The sequence below is a fragment of the Pinus tabuliformis genome, chromosome 3_2 (assembly GCF_031772625.1).
Source record: "Pinus tabuliformis cultivar Carrire ecotype Pingquan chromosome 3_2, CPIR1, whole genome shotgun sequence".
NCBI classification, from domain to species: domain Eukaryota; kingdom Viridiplantae; phylum Streptophyta; class Pinopsida; order Pinales; family Pinaceae; genus Pinus; species Pinus tabuliformis.
In genome coordinates, this window is record NC_142302.1 from 1,040,200,493 (window position 1) to 1,040,215,309 (window position 14,817).

Genomic DNA, 14,817 nt, shown 5'->3' on the forward strand with positions numbered 1-14,817 from the left:
CCTGCCTTATCAAACTTCTCATCACCTCTTCCTTGGCTTTGGATCCCATACCCCTACAGTTCCAGGAGACAATCTTCATTACTTATTTTTGTTGTGGGGAGCTCCTTTGGAGCTCTGGATTGGGGCCTTCTTCGTCTTCGGAGTTTTTGCGAGGAGTTTCTCTAGCGTAGGCTGGCTACCCTGGAGCTTGTCTTTGTATGTTTTTTGTTCCCTTTTTTCTTTGGTTGACATTCGACCTCTTGTAGATCTTCTGGGGGTGGATTGCGATTCCCCTATTTCCCCTTCTTCCTCCGACTCATCGGATTCTTGGGTTTCCTCCTTGTCTTCAGATGTCTTTCCTTTGGGAATCTCTGGCTCACTTTTAGATTTGGTCGGGGAGACTTCTTTCGGGGTTTCTGTATCCTAGGAAATTATGGTTTCTGATCCCAGGATCTCATATCTATTTCCTTGACTTTCCATGGGCATCTTCTGAGCAGGCGTTGTTTGGGGTGTTCTGGTGCTAGCATTTGCGGCCTTCCTGGAGGTAGTTCTGGATCTCTTCGCCTAATTCCATCCTTCCTCTTTCCCTTTATCTTCAGCCCCTTTGGACGGGCAGTCTCTAGCGAAATGTCCATAGACTTGGCACTTCCGACATTTGAACGGCAGCTGCTCATAGTCTAGTTTTTGAATATGTGTCCACGGGCCCACCCTTATTTTGATAGCTTCAGGAAGACCAACCTCCAGATCCACCTCCACGCAAATTCTGGTGCAGTCATACTGGTCTCTATTGTTGGCCCTGTCAATGAATTTCCCGAGGGTGTTCCCGATGTGCTTCAGGGAATCCCAGTTCCAGCAATGGACCGGAAGATTGGGGAGTCTTACCCATACTGGGACTGCTGAAGGCACGTCCATTGCCGGGTCGAAATCTGGCGTCCATTTGTTCAGGTACAGCCCTTGAGGCCCCATGAAATAGGGTCCATTTCTGAATATGAGATCCTTGTCTTCTTTTTCTGAGAATTCAAAAAGAAAGTATCCTCTTCCGAGAAAGTAAGATGTTACCTTGCCCTGGATCAACGGAGCCCAGTTTCTGGAGACCCAGTTCTCTGTTGATTTAGGAGAGGGCCAGAGACCTGTAAACTGACCCACTAAGGCACGTTCCGACAGCGAAAGGGCTACTTGGATTGGACCTTCGGGCGGAAGGGCGATCTCAGGGATATCATCGAGTCTTTTGACGAACTTAGCGGCTTCCACTGCTTTCTTCTTGGGGAGCGAGGCCAACAAGGATCTGAAGGCCTCAGCTGCAGAGGATGGAGGAGGGGAGGAAGATCCCGGGGGAGGGTCCGGATCTTCCATGAAGATCCAGCTCTAACCGCAGCTGGAAAAAGAGGGAGAAGGGCGGGCAAACGCAGGGCGAAAGGAGCACCCACGCTCAGCAACCAAGGAAGGGACGAGGCCACAGGGCGGATCCGCAGGAGCGGACCACGCGGAACAGAGCCGAGCGCAGCAGCTCAGGCTTCCCGTCGCGCAGCGTTCAGTTCGCTCAGTCCAGCCCATGAATTTTTATGTTGTTATTCTATATTTTTTTCATAATTTTAATTTGCATGCATATGCAACTAGTAATAATATATACATTTAAGCCCTGAGGGTTAGCTTAGTTGGTCAAGTCCCTGTTGTTAAAGCGCCCTTGCTACTGAGAGGTCGCGGGTTCAATTATCTCGACACTCACGGGGTCTGGCTCAGTGGTTGAGCCGATAGTAAGTTATCCTTTCAAGTAGATTTACATGGTACAAATATTTAGTGGACATTGTGGTCACCGATCTCCAGGGACTGTGAACCAAACAAACAAACAAAAAATTAATAATAATAATAATAAATAAATAAAATTACAGATCTATAAATTTAAAGAGAAATAAAACCTTAATAGTGTAGATTTCATATTTTTAAATATAGTTTTATGAGATCTGTTGCGATGAACTGTCCAGTGGAATATCCACAACAATTTATGGATAAATCAAGGTGGATAAGTAGGAGAAAGAAATGAGTTATCATAGGCAGTAAGTGGAAAAGCTTCCAAGAATGACGAGTAGCCTGAATTTAAGCTTAAATGATACAAATGTCCGAACCAGAATGAGCCCATTGAGTTGGGAAAGCATATTGTAATGTGAGATTATATCATTAATTAGTAGTTCATGTATTGTAGGTTTTGCTATATATTGGGGCTCTATTGGTTGGTGCCCCCATCCCTCCCGGCCATCCCCTCTCCTCGCGGGATGTGAGAATAATGGTCCTCTTGAGAGGCCAGTTTGAATAGAAAAAAATAAACTGAAAAACTAAAGTAAATGACTAATATAATTCATGATGTGTCTATTGCGACCCATACACAAATTTTGATCTAATACAAAAATTCTCATTACCATGAAAAAAAACATTATACACCAAAGCTTCCCAAAACAAGCTACATAGTAGCAAGTACCTACCACCTAGTTTAAATATAACTAAATTAAAGTAACAAAACTATGAAGATTTGGCAAAATGGAAGCCCATACAAGTGCATGCATAAACATGAAACCAAAACTAGAGGAAGAAGAGGTAAAATTAGAAAACAAGAGATTAGAAAAAAAGGGAGCTATAATTAATTATACAGAGTCTAAATCTACAATAATGTCCTATATTCTGTATAAGATTATAAATAAATATTTAGGAATATTATTTTATAACTTTAAAAAGCATCCTTTAGAAGTCATGGTCAATAAAAAAAAATTGTCATTTAATGACCAAAATAAGTCATGAACGACAATTTCACTATCAAATTCTACCCTTCATGGAGATTTTAATTTGACTTATGAAATGGACAATATCTATCCACCATGTAAAGCTTTTACTCATAAAGTTAAATAGTTTTACATTCAATTTGAACTCTTTTTGAATGAATGGTTATAGAACAAGTTATGCAATTTGTAAATTTTAAAGATTTTGATAGCAATTTGTTAATTATTTTCCCTTTATAAATATGCCCTATTTTATGAATTTTATTTTAAATACAAATTTTTGATTTTTTTCATAATATTTAAATTAACTAACACAAATAAAGTTTGTTCAAAGTTGGACTATACTAAAGTGCTTTGTTTATTATTATCTTAAGGTTTTATATTGCTATGATCCCACATAGATGAAGCATTTCACATAGATGAAGACTCATAAATGAATTTTAATGTTATTGTCCATTTTTATCCATGTTATGTTTTACACATGGTTTGTCTGCAACCTTTATTTTAATATCAATTTTTTTTTTCTAAATTTGGGATTGTGACTATTGTCCAACATACTCATCATATTTCATATATATTTATTTATTTTAACAAATTTCGTGAATTGAAAAGTTTAATATAGGGAGATGTGTAATTTAGTGCATGATCAATATGAAATTGATGCGTGTTACTCTTAAAATAAAGTAAACCCATTTTCTAAATAGAAAAGAAATGTTAAAATAAAAAATAACCTATTTTTTAAATGGACAAGCAATGTTAACTAATTCATGTGGATACCAACTTCATATATATATATCTATATATAGAAAAAATGTTAAAATAAAATATTTTAAAGTTGTATATAATAAAATATTCAGTGGTTTATACTTAAAATTATATTAATAACAAAATTATATTAATGTTAAAATGTCTAGATATACATGTTATGTAAATATTTTAATGTCAACTATGTATATATTATATATTGTTTTTAAAAAATATGTATATATCATAATAATAATAATAATAATAATCATTTTTAAGGTCACAGCCAAGCCAGACACCAAATTGGTGTATGAGACCCCCTTGTTTGTGGGACAAAGGACCCACCTCCCCGCAGCGATTTGACTGCTAAGTCTACGAAGGCATACATACTCTACCCCCCTCTAGTTTTGAACCTGTGACCTCTTAGGAGGAAACACATGCTCTTAACCATTAGGCCCACTCAAGCTGTATAAAGCTATTGAAAAAAATAACTTTTTATGGTTAAAACTTTTGAAATGGTATGGGTATTTTACAATTCAGTGATTTTTTAGGTATATGTTTTTATCAAAATCCAACAAAAAAAATTTGGACTTACAAGTTTAAGTTGCACTCTATATAGCATTCAAAAATACAATTTAAACAAAGAAAAATTAAACATTGTATTTTGCACTCTAAAAGAAGTTTTCACCTAAAGAAATTTGATCCCTCTTGACTTCTGTTAGATCCAAACTTAGATGGATCTAGGTTGGTTTTAGTCAAAAGAAAACTAATAACAGATAAACGAAAAACTAAATATATAAGTATAATAATATCATATCAAATAACAAAACAATATAAAGTCAAAAACTAATATAAATCAATAAACAAACTTATTACTATATTTTGCAAAAAAAAATAATAATAATTATGTCGTAAGGCGTTCCTTTGGGAAAAATTGTTGTCTTGGCTATGCTCCGCTTAATTTGATGTTAGACGATTCAAATGCCTTCAACCATTGGATCCACCACCTATCTGACTAACTAATTAACTAACTAAAAATTGTATTGGCATCTCCCTCTCAAATCTCTCTTTCGGCGTCATAGCTCAACTGGGCACACGTATATCAATGCACGAGCGAGAGAATAGTTAATAACGATCAGCCAATTAACACTGAAAGCAACAAGACTGTTGTTTATTACAAATCAGTTGCAATTTACATAAGAGTATCGGTCTATATTTGGTAGTGTGTGTTATTACAAGTTTCAATCGCCAAAATTTCGTGGGTGTCTGTGTCCTACCAAAGAAGAAGAGGAGTGTTTCGAGGTCATAATTTGTTTCCCTCCTCCCTTCCTGGAGTTCAAGTTCATGCTCTTGGGTGTGGTATATTTTGATCTATCTCTATAAGGGGAAATCATGGATTTATCAAATTCGGCATCCACATCCAATGCTCAAACGCAACACGACATTGACAATTGGATCTCCAATAAGTTATTTTTCCTCGCATACGATGACTGAGGGGAATCATAGCCTCTTAGTATTGAAACCCTCGTTCATTGATTCCACAATTAGAACATAATTCGAATTGCAGATTAGAGTGTGGATCCATCGTGATTGCACGACAAGGGGTTCTGGTGGGGAAATTGAATATGTGAAAGGGGATTCTAAGCATCCGCCTTGGTTCCTTCTGTTTTAAGTAGATTGTATACTAGTAACATGTGGTTGCAATTATGAAATTATCGCTACAATATAAATTCACAGTTGTATCCCAACGTTTGCCATATTGCATGTCAATAAGAAATTTCTGGTGTTTTTATTTCGTCATAAATGATTTATTTTAGAGATCTTCATCAATCCAATTTTAAATTAAAGGTTTGCATTCAATTATTGCTATCTGAAGAGATTGCAATCAAAAAATTTGAAAGACAAATCTCAACATGAGGATGTTTCAAGAAGAGAAGAAAAGATACTTGTTATAACACATAGAAACCAAGTTTGAAAGTTAAATTCAAATTCGTTGATATGAACCTCCGAAGTGAATCCAGTCCAAATTTAAATTTAACGTGATTATTCAATAATTGTTATATTAAGGGAATTGTTATCTCAAGGGATTATAGATAAAACTCAACAAGAGGATGTTTCAAGAGGTCTAAAAAATACCTGTTAAAACCAGTTCGAATTTGAATTCATATGGAAAAAAATTCCAATAAAAAGTAAGTTTGTTTTTTTTTGTTTTTTTGTTTTTTTTTTTCTTCGGAAAGAAAAAATTTCATGATTTATATTAAGAGAATATAAAAGTCGTGATATATAGGAGGACAAAATGCCTTACGCGTAGATGTTCAGAAATCAGATAGTGTCATAGGATCATAGGATCAAAACCGCATAAATGACTAAAAAATCAAAGCATTAAGCGCATAGCGCCACATGATCTCCAGGGGAGAAATCCCGCAAAAGCATGATAAAAACAGATCTGGATACAACAAAATACATATGATGCCAAGACAGAAATTAATCCACAGAAGGCATATAGTCCAAAATTTTGATCAAGATTGATCCCCTTGTTCAATACTAAATGATAGCCATTAAATGTGTATTCATATTTTTAAATTTAAACATTTTTATTATTTGGTGCAGTTTTTTATTAATTGGCTAAGTAATTTCTAATTCATCGAATTTACAAGGAAGAATAGCTTGAAGAATGGCTCACATATAATATATTATTTTACAACCATTGACTCACTTGATACAATGGGGTTTATCTCCTTCCTAACTAACTTATATAAGTTATGCATTGGGATTTTTATTATTGAGTGTTGCTTATTCTAATATATCTTTGTTATATATATATATATATATATAATCAACATTGTTTTAGATTTAATATTTTTATAAAAATTCAATATCATGACTTTTTTTTTATTACAAAGATAGAATGCAATTAAACTTCCCAATCCAATCATCCAACTAAGTATCTTACCAACTTTCCAATCAACCCACTAAACATCATTACCAACTTCCCTTGTTTTAGTTTAAATTGCAAAGTTTTCCATCAAACAAAACTAGTAGTTGTTGCCAAATTTATCCTTATCCTCATTGTTACTAAAATCTTCACCTTATGATTTAGTTATTATCATATGTTGGCGACTATGATGGGGTTGTTCACGTGGAAATTCATACAGTACAGGAACAAAGGCAAACTCAAAGTAGCAATATATTGTCTGCGTATGGCCAAAAGAAGCGTGGAAACCCTTAAATTATGGAAGCTCTATTTGTTGCCCTTCTTCCCAATTGCCCCATTCCCCGTACCTCGCTCAATTTGCACACAAAAATGCCTATTTAATAATTTCTCATGATGTCACCGTTAAGTGAAGTTGAAGTTCTCTACATGGGATATTTGGTCTCTATAAGGCTCTTAACACAAAACACAAAAGCTATATACGTAATATGTGCACATAATATAGAAGCAAAGATTCTGAGGATAGGTATCCCTAGATGTTCTTTTACTAGAATTTGGAACTACTAATGAAACAAGAATACTGAAAACACTACCAAATTTGGAAATAAGAACTCACTGCAATCACTACATTATACATTCTTAACATAACATTCCAATTTGAATTCACATGGCAAAAAATTCCAATGAAAAGTTAGCTAGCATACATCTTAAATTTATTGATTCCGTTGTTCAATACTACTAAATGTTGGCCATTAAATTTGTATTCAGATTTTGATTGATTGATTGACTAGGCAAACTTCTAAATCATCAAATTTTCTAGGGCATGGAAAACACTAGACAGCTAGAAAAAGGGCTCACATATAATTTATTATTTTATTGTCACTAACTCACTTGATACAATGTGGTTGATCTCCTTCCTAACTAATTTATTTAAGTCATCATTGCCTTGGGATTTTTAATTATTTAGTGTTAATTATTCTAATATATCTTTGTTATTTTAATTATTTACAATAATAAGATATAAATAATATATATATATATATATATATATATATATATATATATATAAAATCAACATTGTTTTAGTTTTAAGATTTTTATAAAAAATCAATATATCATGCTTTTTATTTATTTATTAAAAAATTATAATTCAATTAAACTCCCCCATCCAATCAACCAACTAAGCATCTTGCCAACTTTTCAATCTAACCAACTAAACATCTTTAAATTGAGAAAAAATATATATCTATATGTGAAGTTGCTAAAAATTCTTTGTATACCTATTGGTTTCAAATAAAAATTCGTTATTTTATTGATATAAATAAAAAGCAAGGACAAAGTATACTTCAAAGTCATCAAACTTCCTGCTCAAAATTTCTGTTTTATAAATCTTGTTTTATCCATGGAAATTCAAGAATGTTGCCATTTATCCTTTCTAAATGGTATTCTTCTGCGTAGTAATCTTGTCTCTTACCTAAGTTGCATTCTTTGGGAAATGTACATAGCTCCAAAATTCAAAACAACCAGTATTCAAATAAAATGAATAAATAAGCATAAAACCCTTAAATTTATTTTCCCGTGTCTTTGCTACTCTTCCCTAGTGTGCCCAAAACGTGGAATAATTAGGTTGCATGAGAAGACATGCGTTGATCCATATTTTTTTCCAGCCAAGACGTGAAAGGCACTGTGAAGAAACATGTTGTCAATGGCTTGACACTTGGTGGATTTTTTGTGATTTGGTGAACTAAAATTGTCAATGCTTACAACATTCCTCTGCTATTATATTTATTAGTGGTTAATTCTATTTGCGTTTAACTTGTGTTATATAAAAGTGATTGATTATTTTTCAAGAAACAATGCTATCTTGCAGAAGTCATTATATGTTGTTGATTCACTTTTTAATGGTGGATTATGGGAATCATTAAAATTTTGAAACCTCTCTCGTACATATTTGCAAAGATGCTCCATGGAGGTTTGGATACCATTTTGTTGTAATCTTTAACATAACATCATGCTTTGTTTTTGTTTCCATGGCCAATTAAATATTGATAATGAATATGTCAATCATAAAATTTTAATATTGTTTTAGTGTAAATTGGTCCATTGTACATTGTACGGTGTTGAGTAGTTTGGTTGTTGATCATATATCAGAATTAAATAAATTGATTAGTTATTTGTAGGGTAGGTAAGTACATTGAAACATGTTCTGACACTATGGTTGTAATGTGCATTTTTCAAAACTTGAGAAAGAGTACCAAAAAAAATTGGACAGCCTAATGCTGATGAAACTACTTTGAAGATTTTTACTTAGGAAATTTGGGAATACCTTATAAAATCAATAATATACAATACGACACATGGATGCCCTATTGAAAATCTTTGAATCAATAATTTAATGGAAAACGTTCTCCTAAGTTATTATGCCCAACTAACAAGCTTACGAAGCTCACAGCACAAGTCGAAGAGTACACAAATTTAATCATGGAAGAGTTGGGTACAGACCATATGGACTATATTGAGGTCATCTTTGCTCCCTGCAAAATTTAAATTTCAAACAAATTTATCTATTTTTGTTTTTTTCTTGCAGACAACTTTGTATCTATAATTTCTACTCAATTTTATCAAGAAACTGAAAATATTGTGTATAAAACTCTGGTGAATCTAACCGAGGCTTTAAATTTCATATTACCTTTCAACTAAGTCAACTAAAAGCTCTTCTGCAAGGCTTGACTTATGGTAAAGATGGCCATCCAAGCTATAATCAAAGCTTAAGACAATAGATATTACCAGTTCCAATCAAGAAGAATCCCATAAAGAGAACAATCCAAAATGTGAAATATCTATTGGACAAAAAATGGCATAGGGCCTAGGTTATTGTCATATGACTGGTGACTATGTTGGGGTTGTTCACGTGGAAATTCATACAATATTGTTTTAATATAAATTGGTCCATCACACGGTGTTGAGTAGCTTGGTCGTTGATCATATATCAGAATGAAAGAAATTGATTAGTTATTTGCAAGCTAGGTAAGTACACTGAAACATGTACTCACATTGTGGTTGTATTGTGCATTTGTCATGACTTGAGAAAGAGTACCAAAAAAATTTGGAAAGGCTGGCATTGATGAAACATCCTTTTTTTACATTAAATAATTTCACTCAAGAAATTTGGGAATATCTTATAAAATTAGCAATATACACTATGACACATGGATGGCTTACTAAAAATCTCTGAATCAATAATTCAATGGAAACCGATCTCCTAGGTTATTATGCCCAAATAGCAAGCTTACGAAGCTCATAGAATAAGTTGAAGAGAACACAAAATTAATCATGGAAGAGTTGGGTCCATACCATATGGGCTACATTGAGGTCATCTTTGCTCCTTGGAAAATTTCATTTTCAAACGTTTTTTTCATAGATGACTTCATATCTATAATTTCTACTCAATTTTATCAAGAAACTAAAAGTCTTGTTTTTTAAAACTCTGATGAATCTGACCGAGGCTTTAAATTTCATATTGCTTTTCAATTAAGTCAACTAAAATATCTTTTGCAAGGCTTGACTTATGGTAAGGAAGGCCATCCAAACTATAGTCAAAGTTCAAGCCAATAGATATTATCGGTTCCAATAAGGAAGAATCCCATACAAAGAGCAATCCAAAACGTGAGATATCTATTGGACAAAAATTGGCATAGGGCCTAGGTTATTGTCATATGGCTAGCAACTATGCTGGGGTTATTCACATGCAAATTCATACAATACAGGAACATAGGCATATTCAGAGTAGCGAGATAATGTTTGTGTATGGCTAAAGGAAGTGTGAAAACCCTTAAATTGTGAAATCTTTATTGGTTGTCCTTCTTCCCAATTTTCCCATTCCCCATACCTCACTCAATTTGCACATAGAAATGGCTATTCAATAATTTCTCATGATGCCATTGTTAAGTTAAGTTGAAGTTCTCTACAAGGGATGTTTGGTCTCTATTGGGCTCTTAACACATAACACAAAAGCTATATACATAATCCATGCACATAACATAGAAGGAAAGATTCTCAAGCTATGTATCCCTAGGCGTTCTTTTACTAGAGTTTGGAACTACTAATGAAAGGAGAGTATTGAAAACAATACATAATTTGTAAATAAGAACTCACTACAATCACCATAGCATATATTCTTAAAAAGACATTTCACTCTAATGCTAAACATTTATATTCAAGAGCTTGTGAGTGTCTCAAGTTTGCGCTTCTAATTCTAACTAGTAAGTTATTCTTGAATTCTATTGTCAAAACACATCGTGAAGGTGCCAATAACAAATTACCACCAGTGCTCTGTTTCAACCAAATCAATTCTATTGTGAGCACAATTTGTGAATTGGCCAATAAAAAATTACCATCAGTTCTCTGTTTTAGCGAAATCAATTTTTTGCTTGGAGGCCAAATATTTAGAATGTACTAAATGAATGACGTGTTATAATAATCTAATTATGAGTGATTCCAAAGAAATTGAATTTTGTTGTACAAATCACAGAATCACAATGCATAAAGCAAGTTTTTTTTGTATAGAGTTCTCTAAAGAGCTTGAGGACAATTTTTAGTGACTGCAAGTAAAAGTCATTTTGGATGACAAGTTTTTCATATTCTTATTTCTAGTGATGCATTTCAGCAATTTCACCTAAGCCTCTCTACATTTCAACAATTTCACATTGGCCTATCTAAACCTCCACCATGAAGAAATTTTTTTAGTTGCAAATCTGTGGCCACTAAAATAGCAATAATATAAAAATTCACTAGGTATTCTATGTGATAATATAACATCTTCATCTCTAAAATATATATGACCTTCACCATGAAAAAATACAATGAAAGTTTTTAGCTAGATGATGTTGACAATATATGTTATGCAATGGTGTTATGCTTCATGTTAATGCAAACCATCGGAAGTCACATGTTTACCTTGTCATCAATTATGTACAAATAATTTAAAATTCAATATGTTCATAGTGCATTACAAATAATTTAAAAGTCAATATGTTCATAGTGCATTACCATAATCATAAAAATATATAAATAGGAAATTAACTCTAAACCATTTGTTTAAGAAGAGAAGAAGCTAACTCATAAATGAGAATGGAAAATAAATAGAAAGGACTATAAAAGGACTTGAGTCCCCTTGGCATCCTCACTACAAATAGCATCGCTCTCCAATTTGCGATAAGGATATTGTTTGATTCTTACTCATAATTTTGTATCATATGCAATATTTTTTAATTTACGCCTTAGTATCACAAAAGGAGAAAAATGGGCATAAATCAATACTATTGTTAGAAGATAGGATAGCATGCACTCATGTAATAAAAAAGGAAAGAGAAAAAATAGAGCTAGCTGTTGTGAAATGGATATTCCAACTCTAATTAATTCTTATGAGATCTTTCAGTAGTTTAGCAAAAAATGCAAGATAAAAGAAAGAACATGAATAAGAATCAATGGGATGGAAAATATGAGTTGTTGTTGAGAATGAACAAAGAATGATAAATGATGCTTTATACATAACTTCCACACCATGAGTTACCTATGAGCATTCTGAATATGGTTAGTTTTGGGAAGTGTAGTCCATTAAAATTGAATAGTATAGGCCAATCAATACTCATCAAACATAGTATTTAACTACTCTCCTCTCCTTGACAACCTCATATTGACCATGTTTAGGCTAGTCAATGCTCACCATATGCAAAAGAATTATTGGTAAGTTTTCTCTTCATCTTGGCAAACTCACATTTTGACAAACTACTGGATAGTCATTGCTCACTATACACATAAGAAGTCTTCACAAGAACTCTCCTAGTATGCCAATGACCATTTGTATTTTTTTTATATTGCAAGTGTCCTAATCCTCATCTGAACTAAATGCTCGTAGATTCTAAATTTATTTTGACCTCATATTTTCATTTGATGTGAAATACAACTTCCAACAATATTGATACTCTGGAGTGTAGGTGTGGTTAAACACTTTATAAGATAAGGGGAATAGATTTATCATGGAAGATTATGTCAATCAATCCATTCAATTATTATTTATAGGATCTTTTGTTCATAAAAATAGTCTCATATACAGGTTATCCATGTAATTGCTATTATTTATGCCAACATGTTATGGAATATTATTTTAAGGTTTATTGTTTTTAATTTTAAAAAAAGATTGAGGGAAACAAGTCTTCATTTATGTAAGAATTACTATTTATATTGCATAACATATCATATCTCTCTTTATCTATGCTCTTTTTCCACATGCTACTGACTTACGACATTTCCTTTGCAACATTTGTCGCAATTGCTAGTTTGTATATCTAACTAAATATTTAATACTATTTACATTAAAATATGCACTTTAAGATCCTCTAAAATCCACTTTAAAGCTTTGTATCTTAAATTACATACAAAAAATTACATTACATGTCAAATTTAATTCTATGCTCTTTATATTCTAGTGTACTCTCCAACATATCACATAATCAAATATTTATTATTGAACAATATATATCTACAAAAAATAATTATCAATTTAAAAAATAATTTAAAATAATATAAACTATTTTTTATTTACTCCATTTTTCAATTTTTCAAAATTTTAAAAGTCAAATCTAATTTGATACTTTATATCTCAGAATGTACAATACTGTTACTCCTCGAATAAATGCTTTGTAACACAATGTTCATTCTATACAGAGTGAATACATTTCTCAAGTTCAAAAAATATTAAAATAATCCAAATCTAACTCAAAATTTATGAATATGTCAAGCTATCTTTGGTATACACCATTCATAGTCAACGAGTTGCTTGTTTACACGTTTACAAAAATCGCAGTAACAAGGACACTACAAAAAGATTTGTTGCGTGAGGATTTCATTTTGCATGTCCTAGACCAGTCAAGAAGACACGAACTAATGCTTCTGAGCATCGCTTCTCCATCTCTGTTGGTTCTAGCGTGGAGATACGGGAGGAGCAGAGCTTAGAGGAAAGTTTTATATAATGTTATTTTTCAAACCATTTGGGTTCATTGTACATAGAAATTAATGATATAGTACACTAAAGTCAATTTTTGCCATCATTATACAAAAAAAAGTAAGACATTTTAACCAATAATATTTGAGATAACTGAAAATAAATCATATTTAAAAATAATAAATTCTATTTCATAATATTAAATTTTGAATAGATTTTAAATTTGTTTAGTCAAAGAAAAACTAATAACAAGTCAATGAAAAACCAAATATATTATATCTTAACGACAAATATAATAACTTTTTTTATTAAAAAAAACTTTTCATCCCTTAACTAAAATCTCAAATATATTTTTTCTATAAAACCAAGATTTAAAAATAAAAATATTATAAAATCTCAATCACAACCAACCAAATAAAAAACTATCTGCCGCCCAACATTACTTGAGTGCCAAGCAACATCTGTATCACAAGTAGGTTAGGCTTTCTACTCTTTATTTTCCACAAACTCTATCAATCACCATCTATATTATTATAATCCATGGATCTTGGAGCTGTTCTCACCCTAATGCATGACTCGACCATGTAGTTTGCATTTTTTATTATTAAATATTGAAGTAATACTTCACGAAGTTTACCTTGTAATAAATATGCAAAGTAGTAATATTGACTTTCAAATGTAGTGATTGATACTTATAAAGCTTTATTTATATATATTGAAAGCCTAGTGTCATTTTCTTTTGATTTTGGTGTGTTAAATAATATATTTTTTCAAGTATTTTAGAATAGTTATGAAATATAGGAAGATATAGTTGAATGTGTAAAATATATATGATTATATCTTATTTTATTTTAAAGTGAGAAAATCTATTATAGTTTAGTTGTCAAACTAGTAGTGAAGACAATTGTTTTTAGTTGTAATTCGTGAATGCAAGCTAACTTATTACCATTATTAAAAAAAAACTACATCACTTTACACACTTAATAAAAAATATTTTTTTATTTCTTTATTATTAATAAAATTTAATAAAATTATTTCACCATTAATTTATAAAATAAATATTAAAAATAAATAAATAAATTATACAATAAAAGATAAATACAAAAATAAAAAATAAATTTATTTGAATAAGAAATCTCTTTTTTTTATAATATAATAAATATATAAGACGATTTTAAAATTATGCTATCTTTATATATAGAAAAAGATGAGGCAAAAGGTATAATTATATTTAAAGAATTTAGTCAACACTACTAATATACCCATAAAAATATAAAAACAATATTTAAATTTCTCTTCTTAATTAAAATAAGTATAAAACTATAAAAATATAAAGACAATGTTTAAATTTCTTTTCTTAATTAAAATAAATATTTATTTTATAATAATCC

The 14,817-nt window shown here is 31.6% G+C and overlaps 1 protein-coding gene across 1 annotated transcript; it reads right to left on the bottom strand.

Annotated features, from left to right (window-relative positions):
• Positions 1-543: 543 nt before the first annotated feature.
• LOC149184149 (uncharacterized) lies at positions 544-1,332 on the bottom strand. The gene has a single exon (XM_089415240.1). The coding sequence runs from the start codon at positions 1,330-1,332 to the stop codon at positions 544-546; it is 789 nt and encodes a 262-aa protein (XP_089271366.1).
• Positions 1,333-14,817: the final 13,485 nt, after the last annotated feature.

Coding starts and splice junctions, on each gene's coding strand:
- LOC149184149 (XM_089415240.1), bottom strand. CDS start 1,332: ATGGAAGATCCGGACCCTCCCCCGGGATCTTCCTCCCCTCCTCCATCC.